At 38.1% G+C, this 25,568-nt stretch overlaps 3 protein-coding genes across 9 annotated transcripts; 1 reads left to right on the plus strand and 2 right to left on the minus strand.

Moving 5' to 3' along the window:
* Positions 1-1,362: 1,362 nt before the first annotated feature.
* Positions 1,363-3,419, minus strand: LOC133731950 (uncharacterized). Of its 2 annotated transcripts, none has more exons than XM_062159401.1 (6): positions 3,196-3,419; positions 2,935-2,987; positions 2,650-2,830; positions 1,948-2,233; positions 1,778-1,855; positions 1,363-1,694 (listed from the first exon to the last, which is right to left on the minus strand). In XM_062159401.1, exons 3-6 carry the CDS (start codon positions 2,826-2,828, stop codon positions 1,644-1,646), a joined length of 594 nt encoding a protein of 197 aa, XP_062015385.1. In that variant the 5' UTR covers positions 2,829-2,830; positions 2,935-2,987; positions 3,196-3,419; the 3' UTR covers positions 1,363-1,643. The 2 variants fall into 2 exon arrangements, with proteins under 2 accessions (XP_062015385.1, XP_062015384.1); XM_062159400.1 differs by having other exon boundaries at positions 1,948-2,236.
* Positions 3,420-7,957: 4,538 nt separating this feature from the next.
* Positions 7,958-8,614, plus strand: LOC133732297 (arabinogalactan protein 13-like). Its single transcript, XM_062159821.1, has one exon. It carries the CDS (start codon positions 8,068-8,070, stop codon positions 8,251-8,253), a length of 186 nt encoding a protein of 61 aa, XP_062015805.1. The 5' UTR covers positions 7,958-8,067; the 3' UTR covers positions 8,254-8,614.
* Positions 8,615-9,798: 1,184 nt separating this feature from the next.
* LOC133732516 (mediator of RNA polymerase II transcription subunit 13) lies at positions 9,799-23,946 on the minus strand. 6 transcript variants are annotated; one of them, XM_062160081.1, is made up of 23 exons: positions 23,665-23,946; positions 23,421-23,569; positions 22,861-22,934; positions 22,619-22,749; positions 22,275-22,361; positions 22,010-22,097; positions 21,847-21,927; positions 21,333-21,410; positions 21,160-21,239; positions 20,110-20,188; positions 19,692-20,015; positions 19,046-19,105; positions 17,867-18,110; positions 16,970-17,239; positions 15,234-16,574; positions 14,800-15,055; positions 14,582-14,714; positions 14,106-14,193; positions 13,839-13,917; positions 13,112-13,407; positions 11,666-12,731; positions 10,879-11,253; positions 9,799-10,716 (listed from the first exon to the last, which is right to left on the minus strand). In XM_062160081.1, exons 2-23 carry the CDS (start codon positions 23,442-23,444, stop codon positions 10,103-10,105), a joined length of 5,868 nt encoding a protein of 1,955 aa, XP_062016065.1. In that variant the 5' UTR covers positions 23,445-23,569; positions 23,665-23,946; the 3' UTR covers positions 9,799-10,102. The 6 variants fall into 6 exon arrangements, with proteins under 6 accessions (XP_062016065.1, XP_062016064.1, XP_062016063.1 ...); XM_062160080.1 differs by having other exon boundaries at positions 17,867-18,113; XM_062160079.1 differs by having other exon boundaries at positions 19,692-20,018.
* Between the last annotated feature and the right edge of the window lie 1,622 nt (positions 23,947-25,568).

Raw genomic sequence — 25,568 nt, forward strand, 5'->3', positions numbered from 1 at the left:
AACTCTCAAAAGTATCAATGTGATACCCAAAGACCTAAATTGGTATCAACGTGATACCTCCGTCCAAAATTTCTGACAGCGCCGTATGTTTGCTGACATGGCAAGCACGTAGGTCCCAAAAAAAGTGAAATAACCAATTTTCCTTTTTTTTTTTTGTTAATTCATTTCTTTTTCTTCCTTCTTCTTCTTCTTAGGGTTTCGCGGCGCCAAGCAGCTTGGGGCTGAAGCTTCCAATCGAACCCGATACCGGTCGAAGAACCTGCTGGTGTTGAGATGATCAACGACCCGTCGGCGTAAATTGGGGCTGCCGAGTTGTTGAGCGAGACGAGGCGTTCAGCCGGAAGGTACCGTGAGAGAGTGGCCGTCGAGGCGGAGTATGTAAGGTCTCCGAATGGAAGGCGGTCCAGTTCTAGGGATGTCATTTTAGCTATTCTTCTTCTTCTCTCTCCTCCTCTCTCTCTCTCCTCTCCTTCTCCTCCGCCCGGCCAAACCATCACTAACTTCGCCGAGATCCTCTCCAATTCCTGCTACAAATCCATCTCGGCGACGTTAGTGATGGTTTGGGCGGAGGAGAAGGAGAGGAGAGAGAGAGAGGAGGAGAGAGAAGAAGAAGAAGAATAGCTAAAATGGCATCCCTAGAACTGGACCGCCTTCCATTCGGAGACCTTACATACTCCGCCTCGACGGCCACTCTCTCACGGTACCTTCCGGCTGAACGCCTCGTCTCGCTCAACAGCTCGACGACCCCAATGTACGCGGACGGGTCGTTGATAATCTCAGCACCAGCAGCTTCTTCGACCAGTATCGGGTTCGATTGGAAGCTTCAACCCCAAGCTGCTTGGCGCCGCGAAACCCTAAGAAGAAGAAGAAGAAGGAATCACGTTGATACCAATTTAGGTCTTTGGGTATCACATTGATACTTTTGAGAGTTCGGGTATCAAATTGGCATTGGCAAAATAGTTTGGGGACGGTAGATGAATTTTTCTATAAAAAAAAAAGGTAAATTTGTCATTTCACTTTTTTTTTTTGACCCACGTGCTTGCCACGTCAGCAAACAGACGGCGCCGTTAGAAAATTTTGACGGAAGTATCACGTTGATACCAATTTAGGTCTTTGGGTATCACATTGATATTTTTGAGAGTTCGGGTATCAAATTGGCCTTGGCAGCATAGTTTGGGGACGGTACCTGAATTTTTCTCTTATTAAAATCTTAATTGAATACCACAAGAATTTAATGAACTTTTTAAAATCTTAACTAATGCCTATAGATTTTTAAAATCCAATACACCCAACCCACTAAGATGCCACTCCCTCTCGAGTGTCGGCTAGATTTACTAATCAACTATCTTGATCAAACAAAAGGAACCGAGATAGATACTGAAATTTATTTTCCAACGTAAAAAATGCCAGAGAAATTTCTACACAGACAATCAAACAAAAGGAACCGGGCGGATGATGAAATTTACAGACAACCAAGGGAAGATTAGATCACACCATTTGTTTCATTGTATTTTTGCCGGCTTTGATCAGTGTCCCTTGGTTGCCTACTGGCTAACAGTCCTAGCTAATCTCAATAAAAAAAAAAAAAAAAATTAAAAACTAATCTCAAAAAGCTGTATCCTCTTTTGCAATTTGTCTATCTCTCAATCTGAATCACTATCCAAACTTCCCATAGCCTTCAATCCCCTGGCTCTCTGCATCATCATATGGAAACATGGTCACATAACATTCTAATTGCACAAGAACAAAACAAGTTTAAGGACATGAAAGATGTTACCTTTTTTGAAGTCTTCTTCTCCCTCACTTCATACCTCTCTCGGCACAAATCTGATAACCATACACCTGGCATTACCAACTGCACACCAAAGTAAGGAAAAATAAGTCACAAACACATCACAAACTCTCTGTCCCTCTCCCTTCACTCGCTCAAGGTCATGGACAACTTACATGTAAGCTTTTTTGAAGCAACTTTCCTCTTTTCTTGGGCCTTTGAGGTAACCTGCACCCTTTCATTGCCATGAAATCCTCTTCCTTTTCTTTACTAGACAATGATAGGAACAATTTTGGCCAAACATTGCTTCCTTTATCCTCCACTGCATGACCATGATGATCTAATCCTAACATCTTACCATTATCATCTAAACCTAAGGAACCCCTAGTTGTGTAATACCGATCTTCCTTCTCCGGCGATGTGATAAATAACTTTCTACTATTCATTGGCGACGCTGAGCTCCTGCTATCAAACAAAACACAATCACTCAGAAAAATGATAAGCACCATCCCCTTTCCAACTAATCTGTATTTGCTCAGAAGTGTGTCATAATAAACAAAAGGGCTATGAAAACTCGAATCCAATGTATCAACAACACCTCCACAAGTATCATGTGATTCCAGGATTGATCAATTTCTTTCCAAACAACAAATTTCAGCATCAGTTAAAGTATTCTCTTTCCAAGTACCCCTTGTTTCTACACCCAATTGAATTTTCGATTTCAAAACAATATAACAAACAAGCTCTACAATAGTTTCTTGAACTAAAATCTCTAGCATAGTTTCTCTAGAAAGTCAGGAATTTCTTTTCTTGTTTAAACTAAAGCATTGATCTTTCTTTTCTTGCTTGAACTAAAGCATTGATATTTTTTTTCTTACTTGTTGATGCGCTGTGGTAGTGGAGAGGGAGAGTCTTTGATTTTCCTGGGTTTGGGGTTGCTGTCAAAGCTTCGTTCTTTCTTGACCTTCACCTTCTGACATCTAAGCCTCTTCTTGTTCCCCCATTGCAGCACAAACTCTGACTCTCTACTTTTACTGCTATTCCCTTGCTTTTCCATCCCTGAAGCACAAAAAATTTAATCTTATCATTACCCAATTGAAATTCAATTAACAAAAAAACAATACAGACTTCATTTCTCATACATATGGAAACTGAAAACTGACCTCAAGATCTGAGGAGATAACTGTGAAATCAATGGATTTCCTCTCAGATTACCCTGCATTTAAAGAATTACGATGACCCATTAGCGAATTAGATCGAAAAACACCGAAATCAGAAAGAAGAAAGCGAAGAACCAAATGGAATCGGGACTCTGCTGAGTCTTAAATCCATCCAAGTTCTTTTCTTGTTTCTCTTTTGCTTCAGAAAGCAAAAGAATCTACATAATCAGAAGATAGAGAGGTTTGAAGGAGAAAGGTGATTACATATCAGAAAGGAGCAGCCTCAAAATCTGTGGTGAAGAATAAGAAAAAGAAATTTGAAAAAAAGAGTGATGGGTGTAATCTTTTGAGAGGGCAAGAAATCAAAAAAATCGGCGCTTTGTTTCTTTGTTATCTTCACTGAAACCTCAGAGTCTCTCAGTCTCTCTCTCTCTTCCTCTTTACATCCATTCACCCTAAACTTATTACTACTTTGTTTTGCTTTATGTTGTTGCCCTGTGTTCTCTATTCTTTGTATCCGAAGTTACTATTGTATTCTAAACCGTCGGATATGAGATAGATGGGTTTCCCTCCAACCGTCCCACTAAAAACTGTTAAGAAAGAAAAACAAAGTACAAAAAAGAAAGGTGTCACCCTAGTTTATAGCTTTATTTTGCCCACCAAAATCTCTAAATCATCAAAATTTATTTTTACTTTTCGGGTTCGGCATAGTTCGAGTCAGTCCTGACAACAAATGGAACCGCAGTCCATCAACATGTCTCGTTCAATTCGAGTTCCCTTGATAATATTGACAATGCCAAATTGTCAATAGAGAGAGAGAGAGAAACGGTTGCCTAACTCTGGTTGGTGAGTTAGTGTCGACACAAGTGAGTTGTCTAGCTTTGGAGTTCTTATTGGCTGGACGAGAGGTGAGATGTCAAGGGTTCACTGCTCCTGCGCTTATTGTCTTTGCCATACAGTTGTAGTGTAAGTTTAGAGTCAGTCATTATAGAGTTCCAGTGTGAAGTCTAATGGTCATTTCTGGGTTAGAGATGTCGCCCAAAACTCATTGTAAGCAGTTCATTATTAATGAAGTTCTTATTTGATCAAAAAAAAAAACTTAAAACCAATTACGGTGAAATATTTGTTGGTAACGACCTTTTCAAAAAAAAAAAAAAAAATCTTTGTTATTTGGCTTGTAATTTGAAACAAACCATACTTCTCTTGCTGAAACAACCCATGATTGGCCTCTTGTAATTCTCTGCCGCTAACTTCTCTTGAATGCTAAATTTCTCCTAAAATCGTGTGTTATATAGAGCAAGTTTTCTTTTATTTGAGACGCTTTACATTTCACACTTTAAAAAAATGGATTAGGGGAATGACTTTTGCCAACAAAATGATTGTCGAAAATGCCTCTTAAATTCAAAAAATTAAATTAAGGAAACTACCTCTGCCCATGATTCTTTAGCCAACAATGGTCATTAGATTTGAAATATTTTTTAGGGCAACGGAAGACTAAACCGTCAATATGAAATCATATTACCTCACTCGGTCAAGCTTGAGAGATCCGAAGACCCCTCATATTACAAATCTATGCTCAAAGAAAACGACTACAATCCAAAACGGAAACTCCAAAAAGACTAAAATCATAAAAGAACTGAAGCAAAAGAAAATGCAGAATTTGAAAAAAACTCTCCAACCCTACACAGCCCTAAAATGGAACCAATGTCTTTAACATCTTGACACCTAAGACCCTCTTGGTGTACGTTGCAATATTCAACACACCCACAGCAACACTCTAGGAACAGGTGCAGGACAAAGAGCAAGACAAACCACCCCCAAAAGACCCAAACCTGACCCAAGTGTGAGAGAATAGGGGAATTGGGCAAACCTAAGCCCAATTCACTGGACTGCATCTCTGTATCCCATGAAGGCAGAGGCCCAGCCCACTGCCCAAACCCTATGTCCCCAACACCCAGCCAGCCGAATCGAACTCTTTCGAGAAGCCGCCTACCACCACCTAATCAATCCACATGGCCTCCCCAGGCAGAAGACCATGGCGACCATCTCGCCGCCCTCCAAACCTGTGCTTGCGACCGCACTCGCAGCAACAGGCCGATCCTTCAAGCTTGAACCAAACACCTCAATTGGCAACCCGAACACCAAACTCTAGCAAATCCTCTCCGACCTCACTCATTCGTCAGACCCGAGATCGTGTCGCTGATCTCCTCCTCTTCAAACTTGATGTCACTGCAGATTAGTATACCGGTTTTGTTTACAAACCCAAGACCAAGTTTGAATCTTTGACTCTGTCGTCCTGCCAAACAGCCTCCGCTACGCACGAAGGAGGTGAAGCCTCCTCCTCTTATGGCTTGCAACGTCGGAGCGCCCTGCTGCAGACAGGATCGGAATGCCGCCGCACTACTACACGAAACCTAGCTCGGTCCAAAATTAAAATGACTTTTACTAACAAAATTGTCGTCGCAATAATTGTCAAATTCAAAAATTTACTTAGGGGTAGTACAGCAATATTTGTCAGTAGTCTACTATTCGTTGGCAATGGTTGTCAAATTTAGAAGATAAAAGTAACCTTTACCGACGGATGAAATGTTGTCGACAATGTTTGTCAACAAACAAAAAGTCACCGATCGCCATTTGTTCTTCAAACGACGGAAATTCGTTGACAATAGTCGTCAAATTTAAAAATTAAAATGACCTTTGGAGAGATATGTCGTCGGTAATGCTTACTAACGAAAATTCGTTAGGAAGAGTTCAAAAAATTAAAATGACCTTGGGCGACGGGTACTCCGTTGGCAGTGTTTTTCAACCGATGTACGAAAATTTGTAATGTTGTCAAATTCAAAAAAAAAAAAATTGAAGAAAATTAGGAACGACCTATACTGACGACATGGTGCCTAGATATTTAAACTCTTCTGTTTTCAAAGATTCCTCATATATATAGATGAATCAGTTTGACCCAGAAGGGTATGAAGAAGAAGAAGAAGAAGAAGAGTACTAATAATGTTCTGGAATCGTTTTTTCTTTCGAAAGGGATATTGTTCTGGTCTTCTGGAATCTTAAATGTATAGAAGCTTGGGCTATTATGACTTATAAGGCACTAGCTACCACCCCATATGATCGATCTCCACACCATGCACTCTAGCCAAATTGATCACTATATATGCAAGCATATGTATATGAGGATGAAGCCTGGATTGCCAATCAAAGACATAGATGATCGAGAGTACGTGAAGGCTGTGAGGCAGTAGCAAGCACAACAGTACCATATCCCCCTATGCCAATTATCAAACCGATACCACTGTAGTTGGGAAATGAAAGAATGAAAAAGTTGCAAGTGAAACAACAAAAGGACCGGAGTAGCTATTGGAGGGATGACATGATGACCAGCCATTCAGCTAAACATATATGATCGAACTTGAAGTAGTTGAATGAAAGAGGTAAGTGTTGGTTCTTAATTCATTCTTACGTAGAGCCTTGCCTTACTCTCTACGTAATTAATCAGACAGATTGGTCTAATAGTTTATTGTCAATTAATATTGGAATGTTTATCAAACCTTTGCCTGATATGCCAATACAAGCATATAATATACGTACATATATATTATATGCTTGTATTGGTTGGAAGCAAATTGCTGCGCGCATTTGACTTGGGAGGCATCAATGAACTGAATGAATCAGACTATGTATGATTCGACTTGATTTGCAAGCTAGCAATTGGTTCAACAAATATTAATTTGTTGAATTCTTCCTACTTCATAGCTAGGTCATGACTCATGACTCATGATACTCTCTACCTGTAAACCATATACATGGCTGCCAAATTCAATGGTTTTTGGGATCACAGAAACATTTCTTTAGACGTGTGAACAAATCAGACACAGAAGATTAAGAAAGGCTTATGCAGGAACCAAAAAGAAAAGGTCTCATCTTTTATTTATTATTCATTTTCTCAACGATAAAAACCTAACCCACATATATCAGTTGCCATTGTTATACTTCTGTACTGCTTAATAATATGTAAGAGTAGCCAGACTGACCTTGTATATGACGACTTAACTAAAATCCTTCCAATATACATTAAAATGATTGATAAGCATATATTGCATTTGATTTTCCACCATTACTGAACCTTAATTAACTAGATTGCTTGTTTGATTTGAATCAAATTTGTTTTAGACTTTAGTGGTAACACATCCCATATTCAAACTCATTTTGATTTGGACAAGACACCAACTCGTGTCATTAGGTAAAAATTAGGTGGCCCATCTAAATTCTAGGCTAGCTGCCCTGCCCACAAATACTTCAGATTGTAGACTACAAACAGTTCAAATTTCCTTTTCATTTGGATTTTAAGCTAGAGTTTCTGCTTCAATGACTTGACTTGCATCATAGCTCATGTACGGATCCATTTAATTCAATTCATTCCTTAACTTCCAACTTCAAATTGAAGACCAGAATAATTATACATCCAAAAGTTAATTATTTCCACTTTCTAGAAAACATGTTATATAATTAGACATTACAAGGCAAACCCATGTTAGAGAAGCATCACCCAAACACCATCCAATTAACAGCTCATCACTTCTCATTATCTTTCCTACCAAATTAACAATATAACAATAGAAAGCAAACATTCACTCATGAGTCATGCAAGAGTAACAAACAACAACAACCACAACCATGAGGCATCTACTTAATTCTTCTTTTTTGGTTTGAATGAACTTTAATTCATTAACAAGTAAAAAGGAAGATGGAAAAATAACAAGAGTTCCAAAACAGTGGTTTAAGACAGCAAAGGTTAGGGGCCCAAATAGGCAAAATGACAGCTGTATGGCAAGTGTGGCCAAAGCCAACCTGTCAAGTGTCAACTTCCATCATTTGGGCAGCTGCCTTTGAAACTCAATTCTCTGTTTTATTTTATGGAGGTTATATTCTTATATTCTTTTTTTTTTGAAATATATATTCTTATATTCTTTTGTGTGTGTGTGTGTGTGTGTGTGTGTGTGTATATATATAGCCCACCACCCACAACCATTGTCCTTACAATTCCAATACTCACAAGCCTAGCTCTCTGCCCTTCCAAAGCTTCCTCCTTTCATTTTAAAGTTTGCAACTTGTTCTTTCAAGTACTTTGAAATGGAGTCAATGAAGATGAAGCTTTCAGTGGCTATGTTGGTGGTTGTTATGGTGGCCTTGTCAAGCATTGAGAAGGTGGCTGCAGCTGATGCTCCAGCACCTAGCCCAACATCTGATGCCACCACCCTCTTTGTGCCCACTTTCTTTGCATCTCTAGGAGCTTTGGCTTTTGGAGTCCTCTTCTGAATCAGCTCATGATCAGTCATGACTGCATTTTAGGCTGATTGGTGTAGTAGTTATATATTATGCATTTCTCTATCTTTCTCACGCACTTTTCCTTCTCTCTCTAGAATCACTTGTATTCAGTTTTTCAGGAAAGAGAGAGTGGAAATGGGTTGGATCGGTATTTTATCTTCTTTCTTTCTTGGGGATTTCAGGTTGTAATTTGATTATTTATTGGTGTTGATATGAGGAGGGATTTGTATGAGTGTGATTGATGTATATTAATCTTCTTTTTCTTGTATTGTATTTTCTTCCTGTTATGATCTTCTAATTCATTGTATTTGTGCTGCATTTGTGGTAATAAAATCCCATTATTGTTTCTTTACACTCTTGAAGTACCATTTCTCATTTCTGAAATTGGTTACACCACTGGATTCTTCCTGCATTTTGTTTATTAAGCACTTGGAATAAAGCAGAAAAAAAAAAAAAAAAAGAAGAAGAAGAGATGAACAGAAAGAGGAAGTGTAGGAGTGGACCTGGAATATATGTTGGCAGTTGTGGTGATAAGGGTAAGGATGAGCTGTTGCTTGGGAGATTCCAATAGAGGTTCGTGATACTGAAGGGCATGTTGTGGGACCTCTGCCATAATATGTAGGCCATTGGAATAATTTGAAGAGGAGAGGATGCTTCTTTAAATTGAATCTAGACCAAATAATTTGCTTGTGGCAAGTAGCAGGATACCAAATATCAGGTTTTGTGGCGGGCTTGGTCTTTGAGTCTATGATTTTTTTCCAGAACAGCCATGAATGTACTATTAACTTGTTGTGGTGCAAATGAATTCCTTCGTGGTGGGTCATATTCATTCAATGCCAAAGGATGACGAGTACATGATTTTCTGGCCTCAACCCAATATCATATATATGTTCTGCATGTAAGTGCAGAAAATGTGAGATTCATGTGCATAGTTTACTAGAGAAGTCGTACATAACCAGTCTAAACAAACATTCTTCAATCACTTCGAGCTTTAAGATGACAAAAAATCTTCAGCTATTAACATTTTGGTCAAGTAGGTATTTCTCTCAAATAAAATGTTGGAAAAGTTCCAAGTTCGAATTCTCTCCGATTCTAATTAAAATAAATAAATAAAAAGATGATGTTAATTTTGTGAAAGAACAACAATTATGCGTAGAAAGTAGAAACCAACCGCCTCAATAACAGGGAAGCTTGACATGATTAGTAATACAGTTCACATGGAATGATGAAAAAAAAATAATTGAGAGGAGGACCAGGAAGGAAAGAAATGATGTGAACTAGCGAACAAACATCACATGCTTCATGCTTGGACCAGCTGCCCATATCAGCTATCGCTTTCAGAAAGACAACAAGAAAGAACTCTCTTGGTGTTGGATTCCATTGGTTAATACATTCCATCTGCTCACTTAATATTTGAGTAAATTCTTTTAATCTAATTTCAACAACTACACGTGCTAGACAAGAAGGTCGGTCATCTTAAAATGGGGAGTCGGGATTTGTTCCCAATCTCACATTCTCACTAGACATCCCTCAAAATGATAACTTCAGAATTAGAGACCAAATCATATTTCTGGAAGAAAAAAAAATCTACATTAGTGCTGTTGTCCTTCACTAGTTCATTACATCATCAAAATCTACATATGTTAGATCTAACTATTTCCACCCAGACTGCCTATTTTCATTGACATCAGTTTCGACAAAGATTGCTATAAATTAGGCTAAAACTACATCTAAACCTATTAAGTTACAAATCATGGGCTGCCTATAGCTGATTAGGGTATTTCATTCTTCAATATTATATTTACCACTGACCAATAAATTAACTGCTGTCTTCCAACTTTTAAGCCACAGTCTGTGCCTTCTCAGGATGCTTAGAGAGCTCCTTATCAGCAAAATGAAGAAGCCTCCTCAGTCTCAAAACCATATCACAGTGGAAAGGCAGGGCAGTCCGCCTCTCCAGGTATGCTGGACTCAGGGTCATCCAAGAGAGTGCATGAAGCTCTGCTGCAACAGATTCAAGGATGGCATGAGCCTCAATTTCAAATTCTCTAGCTTCCGAGCTTGGACTCCTTCCCAGTTGTTTAGCATTACCTCTCATGATCTTTTCTTGGCTAAAGTTATTACCTCCATAGTGATCAATAAGACTGACCAAAAGAGTTGAAGGCCATTCCTCTTTCAAGTTGCTCCTATAATCTTTCCTCATAGTAGGTACAGCTTTTGAAACCACAAAACAAGTAGAAAGGGGAATAGCAGAGCCTTTGCTGTGAAGGAGATGTGCTAGTGGAGGTGATTCAGCAGTGAGACATGTGGGCAGCTGAAGAGGTGTTGGAGGAAGGAAACGCATGCTAGGTGACGGGATCAGAATGTAAGATGCAGGTGTGGAGCCAAGAGACTTCACAGGGGTGAAGCCTTCCAGATATCCGGACGAGCCCACACCAAAACCACCTTGAGCTCCTGCACAATACGATCAAACAACTTCACTAACATCCACTTTAAAGATTATATAGTGCTATTTTCAAAGTCGCTCCGTATCAAACAACTGATGGTATGGCTAACTCAACTATTTTCACAATAGACACCTTTAAATGGAAATCCGGACGGGAAGAAAGAACTCACCAGGAGAAGGTATATCTGCCTGAAAGACGAGCTGTAAAGAATGGTCAATTGCAATTGTGACAAAGCTGATGCTTTGCACCCACTGAAGCAAACTTCTTGAGCTGTCAATCAACGTATGTGCACCCATAAGCTGCTTTCTCGCAGAAGGTTGTCCCAAACCACCTTTCATATATCCAGACATCTTTGAGTGAGGGCTTCCATATAGAGGGCCAGGTGACGAAGGTAGATTTCTTTCTTGAATCAAACTCATTTCCTGCTGCTGCAAGGAAGGCCCATTACTACTAGCAGACATCCCATCAGATACAGATCGCCGCAATTGCAAGTTCCATTTTTTCACTTCTGAACCCCCAACTGAATTAATTGCTTTCTGCCACTCTGTTCACAATCAGATGGGTAAACACACAAACTCAATATCAATGCCATTTCACAAGATGGGAGAATGAATTACAATTTAATGAAAATGGTTTAAGTAACAAAAAAGGTGTATAGATCTTCTTTGTAAATAAAGAAAAAAAGTTGGAAAAAGAAGGAACAGATGACTTTAAAAAGTGACCGCAGCCATGCATTTACAAACAGAAAACGGGGAAAAATAAAAGCTAAACTACATGTGGGAACCTTTATAACATGATACAATTGTCAACTACATGTAATTTATCTTCATGACAGTTCATTAAAACAAAGTATGCATATGTTGTTTCTATTCAATACTGTTGCAGCTTCCTCACAGCACCTCAACAGTATATGAAATTTTCAACAAAAAATTAAATGATGGGATGAACTCCTATACCTTGGTATTCAAGTTCGTAGAAACTTCCAATGCGTGCAATCACGAAGTCCCTGGGTTTTGTCAGTCCAGTATCAGAAGAGCATACCTGCAGTATCTGACAGCCTTGCTGCAGAACTTGGACAAAAAGGCACTCCAGTCCCTTTGTGTCTTGTCTACTACTAATTCCACCAAAGGGGAATATGTGGCTATCAAGTAATTCTCCCCTAGAATCTGTCCAGATGCATATTAGCCAGCGCCAATCCTCTGTCCATCCATAGCAACAATGCAGGCTTGGAGTCTTATCTAACTCAGATACATCAGCTTGAGAGCCTGATCCAGTATCCCCACTTGCAGTTGGCATAAAAACTCCACCACTCTCATCGGAAAATGGCTTAGAAGATTCTGATGGATAATTACCAGAAGCCAAAGGTGAAATCCCACGATCTACAGAACCAGGTTCCGCAAGAATAAAAAACGGTTCAAACATGTAGCGAGTTTCATCTTGAAGGAAAATATCTCCCATTCGGCTGGGATCACAGCTTACAGCTGCAGTTCTTGGCCATGAACCATCCCAGGCACCAGTCCTCAAACTAGCGTCAATTTCACCCTCTCTTGGAAGGGAATGCCCGGTAATACGAGGGCCAACACAATCCTTCCACATCCCCGGAGAGGGAGAAGACATTTGTGTGAGGACTGAATGGGATCTACTAGACAATGATGATGACTGGACTGTATCATTAGAAGATCCTCGTGATATTCGACGAGCCTTGTTGTAAACAGTAAAAGCAGTCTCCTTAAGAATCACAAGCTCATTCAGTGATGGACTAGTAACTTTGAAAATGGCATCAACTGTCACAATCTGCAGTACCAATTTAGGAACGCTAAACCCAGAGAGTACTAAAACATTTGATATTGATGCTTCGTCCACTGCTGCTGAGTAGCTTAATGCCTTTGAAACCTGACTGTGCAATGTAGATCTCCTTTCTCTGTCTGATTGGAAGACAACGGATCCAATAGCAACAGAAGATTCAATAACTGTCTGCAAAACTGCAATAGGTTCGGGGAAGGGGCACACCACATATATTACCTGTATACAAAGAACCAGCAGCATATGTGATGTCAAATCTGTTAGCCATGTTAGATTAGTGGGGCTTTTAGATACAAGAACAACTAAGTTATGATGATTATCCAGTACACAATATGCACTTATGCAGTGTGGGCCTGGCAGACATTAAATTTTTCAAGTAACCATCAAAGTAAGAGAAATGGAGTTTCCAACATATTCAAAAGAGTCGCAGATAGATAAGTAAAGCATTGTAATTTAGCAAGTACTTCTCAAATCTAAATATTAATTGCCTTAACTATAGGGACAGCATAAAATTTCTATAATCCGGGAAAATTGAACACAAAAGAGCATGTTTACTACAACAATTATTGAAGGTAACTTTAATGGCTACTGCTACTTACCATGGAAGGACTGCTGCTTCCTTCTTTTGCATTTGGAGACAAGCATTGACCAAGTTTCAAAGCTTTGAGAGCCTTTGAAAGAGACTTCAGGTAGCTCGTCAAGTCCCAACCATTTGAAAGAGAAAGAAAATAATCACTTATTGAGCCCACTAGAGATGCATTGCTGCTTTCAATCTTCATTGCTTGAGGGCAATCAAGTAGCATGAATCCAGCAGATGCCAATTTTCCAGAGTCAACCTCCATTTGATTCCCAAAACTCTGAGGTAAATGAGTTCCCAATTTACATGTTTCATAAACTGGAGAAGAAGAAACCACCAGAATACATTCAAATACGCACATACACACAAAGAGGTGATAATAGTTTGTTTATCCTAAGAGAATTCTCTAGTTGCAATTTTCTTAAAGAAGTATGGTCTATCCACATTTTTTTTTTTCAGGGGTGGATTAGTTATGTATTGCTCTCCACATGATTCATATTTTTCATGACCTTGTCCAAATTCAAGAGGAATTTGTCATGCCCCTTACCTAACTAGCCCAGGATAGGTCAGGACAGCTGCCCGAGACAAAATTGTTACCTTGTAAGACTAGGATTTTGAGTCAAGAATCATAATATTAAAGTTTTGTCAGTTTGTCATCCTAGTAACTGATAACATTGTTTTTCTCCTTCACACGTAAAATAGAAAAGCAGATAATTATAACCACCACTTGGGGCAAATTTACCACTTACCACTTCCTAGTTGCTGAAAAAAATCAGCAGCGGCAGAGGTAAGGGGATCGATGTCTGGACATATAACACAATAAGTAATCTGCAACAATTAATGAACAGAGAGATATTTCAAACATCTGACAAATGCAATTTCAAAGTTGAAGAGCCATTGAAAAATGCAAGCAATTGTAAACAGTCCTCCACACTATCTATACAGGGATGTGTATTACTCAAATAGTTTGTATCTGACATTTGGTTCAATTGGTTTCAACCTTTCAATGAACTTACAGGTTTTTGCAGAGCATATGGCTCAAGGGGAGCCTTTTCCCAGAGGTGCAGAGAGCTTGCTGATGTCTTAAGCCAATCATCTTGATACCTAGATACAAACAGTTTATTGAACATTACTTTATATGAAACTGATGCAAAAGGAGGTAGAAAGTTAATTCAATATGCCAACTAATTCACATCCTCTAGAAAACTAGTATGGAGAAGACCCAGAACAGGAATATTGCTCGAAACCAGAGTTGCAAGTCAAATTAATCTAGGTGGAACACTTCAGAGGTTTGTGTAACAGTTTTTTTAATAAAACGGAAAGAAGGCTTACATAGTACAATAGTACCAGTAACTCGCAATATTTTCAAAGGCAAAAGAAGGCAAACAAGGTGTTTTAATACCTGCCAGAAGGCAAGGTTAAAGATATGGTTGACGTCTAATATCACTCACTTCCAGATGTTGTGATATAAAATTGGTATCAGGATACATACCCAACAAGTATAGCAGGCAATGGAGCAACCAAAAGTGTCGGTCTTAGCCGCGAGCTTATCTGCAGGTCAGATTCAGAACTACTGTTTTCTTGGTTTGATCTTCTTTGGGATGTCTCATCCACTTTCGCTACATCTATTAGAGTACATAATATTGGAAGTCAAACTGATTGTTATAATTAAATTAACATTTTTCATCAATTACATACAAGTGAAGTTACCTTTAAGGCCAGTTGATCCAACAGAAGGTGATGGGCTCAATGGTTCTCCCATAGATAGTGCTACAGTACTTGACGAATCTCTACAATCACTTATAGTGGACTCAGCAGAAAATCCATCCACTGTGGTTTCTCCTGATTGGTTGCGGCCTTTGCACCAATCAGTGACAGACAATGGCCCATCCAACATACCAAATGCAGACTTTAAGGCCGTCTTTATGTCAGACTGCAGCAAACTAATCACAGATGAAGCATGAACCTGAAATGGGGGGGGGAGGTGATCATCAGATATCTTCTCAAACATAATCCCATAAGGAAATATACTCATATATACCTAAATCAGATTACACACACCACACACACGAGATCAGCATCAGCATGCTCCTAGGGGAAAAAAAAACTATCTACAGAAGAAACCATATATAACAAGAGCTTACATCAGCAGAGAGCGGATCAGTTAACTCCACACCAGCAATGTCCAGGGAGTGACAAGAAGCCAGTGTACCCCCACAACCTGCATGGACCATAGAAGGCCCACAAGAAAATCCCTTTCTCCACTGCTCTTGTAAAGCAAGCCAACCATAAGGACCATCACCACAATCTGAGTCCAGAGCCAAATCAACAAAAGCAGTAGCTTGTTGTACAATTAATGTAATGCCATCAAGAAGTTCCTGAAGTGGTTGTCGTTGCCCATAAGAAAGCATACCCTCATCACCGAATGAGGTATGAGGCAAGGATGTGCTAATTTCCATACTAGATGAACTTGAGGGTTTCGAGACCCGAGGAGCTCCTACAGAGCGCCAAACACCAACAGGCGCATTGAGATGTCCATCTATTATTCCTCCATCATTATCACCAGCAATTCTAATTGGTATGGAATCTTTCCTCTTCAGCTCATGTTTTCCCGATACATTATCTGGCATCATACTTGGTTCACCAGGCAGCCTGCCAATAGATGAAAGACTACTTGAAGACAATAAGGTGTGCCGTATCTTACACATTGACGCCTGGAATATGAGGCATTCAATTTCAGTTGCAGGAATGGTACTCATTGACAAAAAGAAATTTTCTGAGTCAAATGTCCCTTCAATCATTTTCCTCTGAGATGCTTTGACAGCATTTGTAGAATTAAGTGTTGAGAATGAAGATGGTGCGACCCCATCACGTGTGAGTACAGTGTCTTTACTACTTGTAAACAATCTTCCGTCTTGTTGCTCTTTACCACTGCCCACATGGATGTAATAGTTCTTTGACCAGAGAATGTTGTTTGCATCTTTCTTTCCAGGACATGCTTTTGAATTCATTGGCATACCAGTCTTCTCATCACATACATCAAAGCAAGGAGAAGGTGGTGTTGCACCATACGTGTAATTATTTGCACTTGAACTTGAACTCTCCACTTTTCTAGATTTTGGCAAGTATGGGCTTCGGAAAATGGAAGATGAGACTTCACTTGTAGGGGTTTCAACAGCTCCATATTCAGGAGCAAATGTCATCAGTGCCTCGGCTTTTATTATGTGATCAAATTCACTGACATTAGATGCTGAAGAGCAGTTCACAGGACCTGATGCCAAAGCACCATTTCCGACTCCTTGATTTTTGCCGAGTGTCTCTTCCATGGGTGCCGGAGGGGGTGGGATAAGGCTTTCGAACGATGCAAAACCCTCTGACAGAAGCAACTGATCAGAAACATCCATAGCCCCAACTGCATTGTCGACTACATCGCCAGAATCTGGAGCGGAAAACATAAGTGTCTGAGATTCTGCAGTTCCTGGGGGCTTCACAGTACAAAGATACATCATCAGACTTAAAAGAAGCACAATAATCTTTATTCTTTTGGTCAAAAGAAGCACAATCATCGTATTAAACTGAACAGAGATGAACAACACTGTGGGTCTGGACTCTGAAGAAAGGAAACTGAAAACTCAATTCAAGCAAATCAATGAATATTAATGTTCCTCCAGTAAGTCCATGGGTCTAGGGTCTAGATTTCAATTTACTAATAAATAATTGTTTTGATCAATTCAAATGAAGTTGGCATCAAATAACTGGTAATGTATACATGAAGATCAATCAAACAAATACATATTGCAATACAAACTGCAAAGAAGCCGCTGTTTTTAAAGAAAATTTATCAACATATGCACTGCACTGCACTCAGATAAGAAAATACCTCCCCAAAAGGCAAGGCATCATTTTCAAAGAAATCTCCAAAACCTCCAAACTCATCCAGCAAAGCATGTATATCGGTGCCATTGTCACTATCATCACCATCCCAATCCCAATGAGATCCAATCTGTTCGTTTGCAAATCCAGTGATCGCCGAGTTGTTGACTTCCACAGAACCATAATCAGACTTGTACGTATCCTGCAAAGAAGCACTTGTAGATGTACCCACTTGAGCAAACGACTCAGTCATCCCAGGTCGAGGGCGCTTAGAACCCTGTAGAAAAAGAATAGTCACATTATCCCACAAACTCATCTGCTACAAACAAACAGAAGTCATGAAATCAATCTCAATGCTGCTGCATTCTGAGATTTACTATTCAATAGACAGATATATCCAGATATAAATGAGTTCACATTCAATATTCATAAAAGTGCTGCATCCTAATACAGTTGAGTTCACGTTTATTATCCATAAGAAAATACACAAATTCCGTGATTTTATTAACAAATCAATTGCACCAAGAACTAAAAGAAAAGTAACAATAAACTCGTAGCTTGCAGTGAACATATTATGAATAAAATTGGCAGCACTCTTAGTCAACATATTGGGTACTACATACAAGCCATGTGACGAGCATCCGACAGTACCCAGTATGTTGCGGACCCTTCTCCCTACTAACACTAGCTTGGGCATCTTTGCAGACTCAACAGTGATCTAATACCTTAACACTGCAAAAATTATTTTATTTTCTTATTTGTGTTTGCTACTGTCAGATAGAGTGATATTACAGACAAAAAAGAAAAAAGAAAAAAGAAAAAAAAATCAACAGTTTCCAGAAGCTGCAAGTTGGTGTCCATATACCATGGGAGAAATATGTTTATTAAAGATTAGATAAGGTACCAATTTCAACATATCATTTTCTGCACGATCGTGAAAAGATAAACCAGACTGTCTACAGCTTAAAGAATCAGCGTCAGCCTCTAGTTCACCGGCTCCTGTTGCCATCTTGTAATCAGTTTCACTCGAGCTGCTACTTATGCTACTAATGCTGCTACAATTACTGTTACTACTACTATTATAGCCACGTTGTGTGCGAATACCATTGGTTTCATTCCATTCCTCCATAGGATCTATACTATCAGAACTGCTGAAACAATAACAACCAGAAGAGAGAAGATAAGAAGATAAGTTTTATCCAACATATATAGTAAAGTGTGAGAGTGTGTGTGTGTGATCTCTATCTATAAGGAAATTTTTACATGAACCTCATACAATAAAAAATATAGTTACAATAAATAGAAACAAAGGTCAAATGTATTGTTTAAACATCAATACATTTCTATTTACCAAAGGGGAAGGGGTAATCCAACTTGGGACAGCACTTTGTTGTAGAGAAATGCCTTGGCATTTGGGCAACTTCAAGTCCTATTAAGTAATATCAGATGAGAGGCAACTGGTCTAAACTAGTCTGGCACAGAAAAAGATTGCACCAATACTACACCAATCCACTACAATTGCTAACTTTTTGTTTTCTTTTCTATAAAGAAACCTTTGTTACTAACAAAATTCACATTTTACTCCAATATCAAGCCACAAACAGATTGAATTCAATTTCCATGGTCTTTCTGAGGGTTCTGGACTCCAACTTTAGCCTTAAGATTCTAAAATCCATATATTATTCCCAAGGCTACTACATCATTAGCCATAGATAGCACATTATTTTCTTAATCCTCTTTCCCTACATTGCCTGCACTCTACTATCCGAAAATTCCTATAACCTGAAGCCCTGCTAGATAATTAATAGCTATAGATTTTTTTTCTTTATTCTTAATCCCTGTATCCATCTAAGTCCCAATTATGTTACTGTAGTTCTAAGTCACGCTAATGACAGTGACATCAGCAACCATAGTCCACCAAAAGAAATGCAAATGTACGTGTGCGCGCGCAGAAGCGTGTGTTCTAATAGTTCCATGCTAGAGAGAACCTCAAAAAGAATTAACTTACTATATTGAAGGCACAGTATGACAATAAAAATATCTTAACTGAAGAATGCTAGAATACATAAAAGAAGTCACTAACCAAAGCATAAAGAAAGATGAGCCTGGCATGGAGGGCCCTATCCAATTCTGCAGCCAAAATCTGCTAGTTCATGACAGTAACCATTGCAATATATAAGGAGCAGAACACATAAATAAAAAAGTCTAAACAGTTCATCTTGGACAATATAGGTGAAAAACTCATATTGGACTGAACTAATTGTTTCTGTGAAATGCACAGGTTATTGCTTGTGGACGAAAACAATACCGATCAGGATGGACAAAACTGTCATTGCACAAGTTCCGAAAAATTTAATCTATCTAAGCATATACAAGATATCCATCTTTTTGTATAAGAAAGAATGTTATACCATTAATCACAAAAGGTGCAGTGGGCAGTGTATCCAGAAACAAACTACAAATCTGCTGAACCTAAAAAATCCAGGAGGAAAACAAGAACTACAGGATCAAGACATAGCAGCTGCTAGTCTACAACCGCTTGTTCAACTAGATCTAGACTACTGCAGCTTTCCAATTGGAAAATATCCCCCAAACCCTAAGACTGCCTATACTGATGCACAGTAAGAACGTAAAAGTGGGTTGGACTATTGCAACTAATTTGAACCAAGCTCATAACAAATATTCAATTTCATGACTGCAGCTATACTTGACTGAGAAAAATTAAGTACCTTTTCAGAGATGATCTCGCAAATTGCAAAGCTGGGACAAGCACTGCCTCAGCTGGATATACAAATGTTTTCTCATAAACTGTTGAATTATCCAAAGATCCCTTCTGATCACCTCTTCCTAAAGCAGGAGATTCAGCAAGTTGATGCTTCACTACATTCCTGAAGGAATGTGAGTTTGATTGCAAGGCCCTGTCACTTCCAGGTCTAGGACAGCCAAGAGTAACTTCAACATAGCAACTTTGACCCCTAAGTTGGCAACCAGAACCTTGAGAGACGTGATTTGGCAGACCAATGAAACCATTTGAAGTCTTAGACTTGCTAGAACTGCTGGAAGTAAAATAAATAATTAAATAAACAAACTTAAAAAGTGGTACTCAAAATAGAAGATTAAACACACATGATAAAAGAGTTAAACTACCTGAAATACACTTGTTTCACAAGATCACTTGGGCAACATCCAGTAAGCCTACCACATATTCCATGAGGAGATGCAATTACTGTGACAATCGATCCAAAACAATTTTAGTACAGACCAAATACTTCAGGTGATAATATAATTAGGCATACTTTTATCTTGCCACCAACAGCGAAATTCAACCAAAAGGGAACATTGGGTGGGCTCAGTTTCAACAGGACCTGGATGGGATCTTCAATACTCTTATTCTGAAGCCTTTCTCCAATAAATAAAATATAAAAAAAAAATTGATAAAAAACAGAACAAAATCCTCAAGTAAAGATATCCCTCCACTATCTTCACTTGCTAGCATTAAGATTTACCTACTTCAGGTAATTTGGCATATTTTTATCTAGCCACCAACCATGAAACCAGAGGCAGAGTTAAGGCACAAATTTTAGGTGAGCTAACTCTAATGTGGACATACATGTATACTTTTTCTTCTTAAAAACAACAGAGCTGCAGTCGGTGCAGCGATTTGCCCAGTTTAGTGTTTGCAAATGGTCCTTGGTTCAAGTGTTGGTGCAGCAGACAGTTTTTTTGTATTTTAGCAAAAACTAGCCCAGCTTTAGCTGGGTAAGGATGCTCTTAGATCCACCTCTGTACCAAAAGGGAATATTGGGCTCAGTTTCAACAGATCCTGGTTGGGATCTTCAAAACAACCACCTTTTTATTTTTTTTTTATATATATATTTTTTTCTGAACCAATTCCAAGTGGAGCATCTTCTCCCTAGACTCCATAAACACTGCTTGAAAAGGTGGTGCTCCAACCACAAGTTCTCAAACTAGAACAACACTGGGACAAGCTTATATGATTATTTTCTAGGAAAACCCTCCTCTATCTAATCAAGGCTTCTTGCTAAACAGAATGCAAAATATAAGAATAGATCCCTCTCCTATATTCAATCAGACAAAAAAAAAAAGCAGCATTCTAATGTAGTAATCAAGTTAGAGAGCTCTACTACACCTCATAAAAGTAAATAACCGAACCCATAACATAGAAATTACACAAACCTGGAAGCCTATAACCAGAATTTTTGGAAGAATGCTTCAGTACTCTCTCCAAATCACCACTGGAAAGTGCTCGGACATGCCTATAATGAGTTTTTAATGCAAAAATCTGTTTCCATTAGTGTTACATTAACAAATAATCCAGTAAATAGAATGAAGGTGTAAACTTTACATACTTTGCTGACACTAAGGCATGCACAAATATTCCCTCTTCAGTGGCAGCAAAAATAAATTCAATTGTAGGCTGCCCTCTCCTGCAAAACATCAATCAAGCAATAGGCAATTCAAACTAGCATCAGAAAAATCATCACCTATTAAGGTGAAAACGGCTCAGGAACAGAAAAAGTAGTTCAATGCATGCCCATGTGCACACACCAAAAAGAAAGAAATGAAGAAGTTACTTTGCTTTGCAGATCCTGAGTTGGGCAGATAGGCATTTTACGGCCAATTCAGTTAATTGTCCTTTTTGAAGAGAAATAACATTTTATTAGAAAATACCCCCTCCTCAAAATGACTTTGTTTTTAAGAGAAATGACATCTTAGTGATCTTACCAATTCAATCATTTTACAGCCAATTCAGTTAATGTCTTACTATTATGTAGATGGTGATCATCACTGTGTAGTAATTAATACTTCCAATCTTTATAATACATTTCGATCCGTCGGGATGTTAACGAATATATAAAATACCTGAGATGCTCTTCACTTTGTGATGGATGGAACTTTGAAAAAACATCTCCAAATCTCATATAGGCGAATCCAGATAGCACTCTGTAGATATAATGAAATAATTGTCAAATATGAGCGTGATGAACATTATTCCAAGGACTTTGGATTATTGATGTACAATGACCTCTCTATACGATTCCTCAGAGCCTGAGAAAGGGCAGTTGCAACCTCTTCTGAGTCCCCAGGAGATATCCAAACTCCAGATGCAACAACTTCCTCGAAACAAATCAAAATCATAATTAAATTCACAGACACAATTATATATCATAAATACATACGCAATCCGGCTATAGTACAAAACAAGTATTTGATAAAAATAAAAATAACTATCATTTATTCATTCATAAGTAATAGATGCTACAATAATAAGACCCAAGAGCACATAGTACCTCTTAATTTAGACACTGCAACTTGAGCAGAGTCGGGAACAGTTGAATAACGCCCAGGCAGGAAAAGCCATAGTTTAATTTTCTCATCTGTTTATGTTGTACAAAGCAGAAGTTAGAACCAAATATGGTATCCCATACAACAGACAGCATATGTGAAACTCTCCATATTCTGTTAAACAAGTTACAAATAAAAACCAAAGCCAGAAGCAAAAGCTATTAGGTAAGGAAGTTTATTGGATATTCATACCTACACTAATGATTGTCAATTATCAAATCGGGATTATTTCACCAACAAAATCAACAAAACAATCACACATTGAGGAACCACATGACCCATTTCTTACCCGGGTTGTGCATGCCCTGTGATGGATCCCAAGGCCCAACAAAGGAATTGGTCCATGTGCTGAGTAATCCTTCCTTCTGCAACTGTAAATGTGATGAAAGTACCATCTGCGTGGCAGCATCTTTCACACTGCTGCTCGGGGAAAAAAACATTTATGTCAGTTAATGCTTAAAGACCATGACAAAGAAAACCTTTCGCCTAATTATTAGGAAACTGAGAAAGAACCTGGGACAGATTTTTAACCTTTTGTCTGGTAGTTTGATCAACTCCGACTCGTGAGGGAGATATTGATACCATGATAGTTGTTTAAAACCAGGCTGCAAAATTGATCTCAAGCAGTTACAATAGTACTAAAATAAATTAAGTACCCTAACTAAATATGGCATTTCACAACACCCAAAAGAATATAGAATACCATCAAGTAAACTATTCAAAGAATTACAGTCAGAGAGCTCATTTACATACTTAAAGACTATCGAGAGTCTACCCTACATTGTGCTTCCATTTTCCTCTTGGAAACACTCTACACTTTATTCTGACATGGTGTGAATTTGAAGAGTTTAAGTGAAACTACATAACTTCAGGGTGTTTCTTCGGTTTACAACAGTTAAACTATACTGTAATACTTGTACATTCTTTCCTCCATAACCACAGGTTCGATACGATTATATTCACTCTCATATCCCCCTTAACAGGTTATCAAACATACCTTCACTCAAAACATTAAGCAACACCATATTATACTGAAATCCAATAACTGAAGCTGCGAGAATTCAAAGCTAGTGAAAGAAAAGGAAACATACAAGTTTGAAAACATTGGTCCACATTCCTTTTCAGTATGATCGTATAATCTACAAAGCTCCTTCCTTTTCCTTCAGTCCTCAACTATTCCCAAGCGTCCGTTCTTCTTGTGAAAACTCACACCAAATCAAAACCCCAAGAACTTCTCATCCTGCAAAACAATAGCTCAAACATTCAAACCACTGCAACCTCATAATAAAACAAAAAAGCAATGAAATTGCAATGAAAGAGAGTGTAAACCCTAACATGAAAGCTGAGAATTCAGAAACAAGCTTTGAAATTTGAAAATTGAGCTCGGAAGATTTCTTGAGCAGCTTTCAAAAACGGAGCTATAGAGAATTGAAAATTGGGGAAATTGAATGGAATTCGAATTCGAATTTGAATTTTGGGGGAGAGGGGTGGTGGTTCTTCACTGAACAGAGTCCACGGGAATTGATTTGGATCGAGAGCGCGTAAACGAATCGGATCTTCAGTCGGGTTCTACTTGATGTCTTGATTATATAGCTCAACCCTGCACTCGCACTTTGATTTTAGCTGAAATACAGATACTAATGACAATATTAAAAATTAAATAAAAATTAAACTGTTTTTTCTTTTTCTTTTTTTTTTATTCTACATAAAAAGCTTGTTTTTGTAAATTTATTTTTTACCCAATTCCATACTTCATAAGCTCACATTAGTCAATTATGAAATTTTATATTTGCTTTTTAATTCAAGCTATAATGCTTTTATTTTATCTTAATAATATTAATTTCTCAATTATCAAATTTAACAATAATTTTTTAATGAGAGTTTCTATTAGAGTCTCCAAAATTTTCTCCTAATACCTCCCTTACTCATTACCCCTCCTTTTTTTTCTTTTTAAACAACAAATTTGCTTATTACTAACATAACCTTATTTATATACAAATATAGTAACCTGAGGTAAATTTATTCTCCATAAATCCATTTATTAGTTTTTCTTTCCAAATGTTCTTTTTTCAATTATTTTGTTGCTGATCCTCCATTTTTGTTTAACCCTCCATGACTTTTGATTTCCAATTAACTGCCAATCCAATCAGGCGTGGGGATGAGCCTCCCAGCTTGGCTGGGTTCCAAACCCCTTCAAAAAAAAAAAAAATACAAAATTATTGAGGTGAATTTCTTTTTAACACATGCAAGCTTCTTCATAGAGATCGCTAATTTTTTTCTTATATGTCTAGGCATATATAATCAAGTAAAATCATGCAGATAAATGTTAGTAACTCAATTAAAAAATATTTTTTCTATTATTGTTAATTTTTTAATAAAATTTCAAGTACCTATGTTTGTCACTTATTTAGTATCTTTCTTTTTTATCGGGGGTGAGGTAGCAAGCCACAACGGTTACGTTAACGAGTTAGTAACACACTCACCCAGTCAGTATTTCAACCGAAGTCCTTGAGGGTATCTCAGCAAAATAAAACTTATTTAGTATCTTGAATTTGAAAAGCGATATTAACGTGAAGTAGATGAAGATATGGAAAGTAACATAACCTTAAAAACTAAAAATTACAACTTATGTCATATCCCCCCTCTCTCTCCCAATCTCCGTGTCTAAAATGTCATTAGAAAATACTAAAACCAAATAAAAGAAATTTAGAAAATAAGAAAAAGAAGTACACAATTTCAATTCAAAATTTACTGAGAGGAGTTTTTCAACTTTTACTCTTTTGAGGTTGCAAAAGTTTGAGGCGAAAAAACAACAAAATATAACATAAAAACTCCGAACATCGCAAGTAAAGTGGAAGCCCAAACTTGGGTGTTGGCCAAATCATCAATGCTGAAGCTAGGGGGTTGTTTTCTGGGTTGAAACTTGCTTCTGACCTAAATATCAGAAAGCTTGAAGTAGAATCTGACTCAGCTATCTTTGTTAAGTTGCTGATTGATGGTTGCCCTATATCTTATCCTTTAGGCAACATTATCAACAGTTGTAGACGTCTAATCAATGGTTTTGAAGACGTTAGGATCCGGCATATTTTCAGGGAATGCAACTATACTGCTGATGCTCTTGCTAAGAGCAAGTTCACCCGTTGGGTCACCTACTATTCACTGCTTTTTAGTGTATATTTTCATTCTCTGGGTCACGAAAGACACTGTGCTCGTGACCCAGGGCACGAAATACACTGTGC

Source organism: Rosa rugosa, chromosome 2, assembly GCF_958449725.1.
Source record: "Rosa rugosa chromosome 2, drRosRugo1.1, whole genome shotgun sequence".
Lineage (NCBI taxonomy): Eukaryota > Viridiplantae > Streptophyta > Magnoliopsida > Rosales > Rosaceae > Rosa > Rosa rugosa.

Coding starts and splice junctions, on each gene's coding strand:
- LOC133732297 (XM_062159821.1), top strand. CDS start 8,068: ATGGAGTCAATGAAGATGAAGCTTTCAGTGGCTATGTTGGTGGTTGTT.
- LOC133732516 (XM_062160078.1), bottom strand. CDS start 23,444: ATGTGGACCAATGTTTTCAAACTT. Junction 22,750..22,860: donor ATCAAACTACCAGACAAAAG/GTTAAAAATCTG, acceptor TTCCCCGAGCAG/CAGTGTGAAAGATGCTGCCA. Junction 12,732..13,111: donor GAAGCAGCAGTCCTTCCATG/GTAAGTAGCAGT, acceptor CTTTGTATACAG/GTAATATATGTGGTGTGCCC.
- LOC133731950 (XM_062159400.1), bottom strand. CDS start 2,828: ATGGAAAAGCAAGGGAATAGCAGTAAAAGTAGAGAGTCAGAGTTTGTG. Junction 2,237..2,649: donor CTACCACAGCGCATCAACAA/GTAAGAAAAAAA, acceptor TTTGTTTGATAG/CAGGAGCTCAGCGTCGCCAA. Junction 1,695..1,777: donor AGAAGAAGACTTCAAAAAAG/GTAACATCTTTC, acceptor ATGATGATGCAG/AGAGCCAGGGGATTGAAGGC.